Below are 3129 nucleotides of genomic sequence, written 5' to 3' on the forward strand. Positions count from 1 at the left end.
CATTTAAATATTTCATTTTTAATTCACACTCTTACCAAGAACATGTTTTAATCATTTCTACCTACTATATTTTTCATAATAAGAAAGATCCATTAATAACCAAAAATAAAATAAAATATAACTATATTTAAATACCATATACTTTATCATCATAGTTTTCACATGCTATTCTGAAAAGACACGAACTATTCTATCACAAAAAAACAAAAAACAAAAAATATTTCAACCTTATCCCAGTCCACCGAACAAAAAAACAAAAAATATTTCAACCTTATCCCAGTCCAGAGTTAGCTACAGTTAGCTTTAGCTGGGTACCTCCTATATTTTTTTCGTAATAGGAAAGATCCATTAATAACCAAAAATAACATAAAATGTAACTATATTTAAATACCATATGCTTTATTATCATAGTTTTGGCATCCTATTCTGAAAAGACATGAACGAGTCTATCAAAATTATGACTTTGGCATCATTTTACATTTCCAAGAAATATAGCGAGAAAAGAAGACAACACCTTTTCTTACCACGTTCTTATTTCCCTTTCAAAAGCAATTGATAGTTTATCGTATATGACAACTGCAACAATGCTGACAACCATAAGCTCAAGATCAAATGTGTTTGTTAGCGATCGACCTCTAACTCTTTCTTCAAAAAAGGTGAGCGGGTCCACCCTTGCTTTGGGAGAATGACAAAAGACACCGCAACACTAAACATGATTCCAAAAAATACCAAGATACTAGTCTGAATTTCCAAAAGTGTATAGGGCCACGTGCACTGGCCTGGGCCACTGACACAGTCCTCGTGCCCTGGCATGGGTGGATAATTGAAAATGATGCATCAATGCCACTGAATAATGCGTGCCAGTGCGGACAGCCGATTCTCCATTCTGGATTCGGAAGAGTATGGAATCTTAAGAGGACTACATTGGACCGGGGTGGACTTGCCGTGAGGATTTAGGAAAGCTAAGTTGAATGGTCCTTGTGCATCGCAGGATAATAACGCGATCCCTAGCGCAAGCACGACCTCAAATTGTACAAGCTTTCGCTTTATAAAGAAACACAGTTTCTTGTAAAGTACTAGAATTTCTTCGTCTCCCACAAACCATGGATTCCACTGATTCAGGGACTCCGTTAGACGCAAGAACACCGGCGATACAGGTGGTGGTGGTGCCATTTCCCGCCCAGGGACACCTCAATCAATTGCTTCATTTTTCGAGGGCAATCGCTGCACGAGGATTAGATGTCCTCTATGTCGCCACTTGTACTCACATTCAACAAGCTCGGCATCGCGTTCAGGGATGGAATCCTGATCACTTCGCCATTCGTTTCCACGAATTGCCCATGCCCTCCTTCTCAGATTTGCAGCCAAATCGTGAAAATAAGGACCATGTATTTCCCGTGCATTTTATTCCTCTCTTCGAAGCTTCGGAAGATCTCCGGGAGCCTTTCGATCGTCTGATACAGAGCCTCTGCTTGTCCAGTTCCAATAGAGTTGTGATTGTTCATGATTCATTGCTCGGATGGGTTCAAAATGTGGCGTCCAAATATGAAGCCCCTGCCTATCATTTCTCTTGCGTCAACGCCTATTATTCCGCCGTAAGGGAGAAGGGGACTGGAATTCCAGAATGCGTTGTATCACTCAAACGGTGCTTCCCTCAAAGTTTTATTAATTTCATGTCTCGCCACCGAGCAGAAAGTCTAGCATTGGCGGCAGGAAATCTCGTGAACAGTTTTCGCGCTCTGGAATCTCGATTCATGGAAGACTTACAGGGAATACGGCGAGAGCGTTATGGTGAGAAGCCTCTGTGGGCCGTCGGTCCTCTTCTTCCTCAATCAATTTGGAGTCGGACGGCTGAGAAGGGTAATTCAGATGTCAGAAGTTGCTTGAGATGGCTGGATGACCAAGCTCCGTCTTCAGTTGTTTACGTTTCTTTTGGCACAACTTGTTCTCTATCGCAGCAACAAATTCAGAATTTGGCTCGAGGGTTGGAGGCGAGCCAACAGCCCTTCCTTTGGGTAGTGAGGGTTGCAGATATCCCTCGTTTCACAGCGTTGGATGAAGCGAAGATGGACTGTACGAGTGAGCTGCTTCCGGAAGGGTATGAGGGCCGAATCGGAGGACGCGGCTTCCTAGCGAGAAACTGGGCGCCCCAACTAGATGTTTTATCACATGAGTCAACCGGAGGTTTCGTAACGCACTGCGGGTGGAACTCGACGTTGGAAAGCATCAGCGCTGGTGTTCCCATGGTGGCTTGGCCTCTACATTCCGACCAATTCGCCAACTCGATACTGGTGGCCAGGGAGTTGAAGGTGGGCGTGGAAGTGAAGAAGTGGACGAAGGCAGACGAGAATGAGTTAGTCACAGCGGAGGAGGTTGAGAAAGCGATCAGACGAGTGATGGGGAATGATGAAGAGGCAAAGGAAATGAGAAGGAGAGTGAAGGAACTCAGAGATGCTGCTCGAAATGCCGTCGCAGAGGGCGGGTCGTCATGGAATGAGGTGGAGTCGTTTGTCGATCATTTTACATCAATACTCAACGAACGAGATTCAACTCTCATTTCGGCCGACAGTGAAAGCTAGTGAAGGCCTGCCACGGTTTGAAGCCTCCAATATTTTATGCCTTGAGATAGCTCGTGGGCTTCAATTTATTCATTCCGTTATGGTTTATGATGTATGAGAATCATGGCGGATGTCAGTTCATACTCTCACTCAGGGAATGAAGTCAATGATTTAAATAAAATTTTATTTTCGAGAGTTGAAAGAAAAATTATCTATCAAAAAATGTATTTAACCAAAGAAAGGGATAGCCATTTCCACGGTCTTCACTAATCCTTAAACCATGTAAGCTTTGCAAATAAATATATATTTCAAAACATAGGTACTAGTTAATTACGTTAACTACTGGTTGATTAGGTTGAATTTATTCATTTATTTTAAGAGATTGCATCCAGCCTGTCCATGAATCAAACCCTCGAATAACTACGTTTTATTTTGGCTCAACTTACTCTACTTCTCATCGCTATAATAACTGAAATATAATGGATATAATTTCACCAGCGGTCTTATAAATTAAATGGATAATAAATATTTTGATATAATAACTGAAATATAATGGATATAATTTCACCAG

General features: G+C 41.9%; 1 protein-coding gene across 1 annotated transcript; it reads left to right on the forward strand.

The window, feature by feature from the left end:
- The first annotated feature begins 812 nt into the window (after positions 1-812).
- Positions 813-2784, forward strand: LOC149191239 (zeatin O-glucosyltransferase-like). The gene has a single exon (XM_089413552.1). The coding sequence runs from the start codon at positions 1104-1106 to the stop codon at positions 2577-2579; it is 1476 nt and encodes a 491-aa protein (XP_089269678.1). The 5' UTR covers positions 813-1103; the 3' UTR covers positions 2580-2784.
- The last annotated feature ends 345 nt before the right edge of the window (positions 2785-3129 follow it).

This window comes from Pinus tabuliformis, chromosome 3_1 (genome assembly GCF_031772625.1).
Source record: "Pinus tabuliformis cultivar Carrire ecotype Pingquan chromosome 3_1, CPIR1, whole genome shotgun sequence".
Classification (NCBI taxonomy): Eukaryota; Viridiplantae; Streptophyta; class Pinopsida; order Pinales; family Pinaceae; genus Pinus; species Pinus tabuliformis.

Coding starts and splice junctions, on each gene's coding strand:
- LOC149191239 (XM_089413552.1), top strand. CDS start 1,104: ATGGATTCCACTGATTCAGGGACTCCGTTAGACGCAAGAACACCGGCG.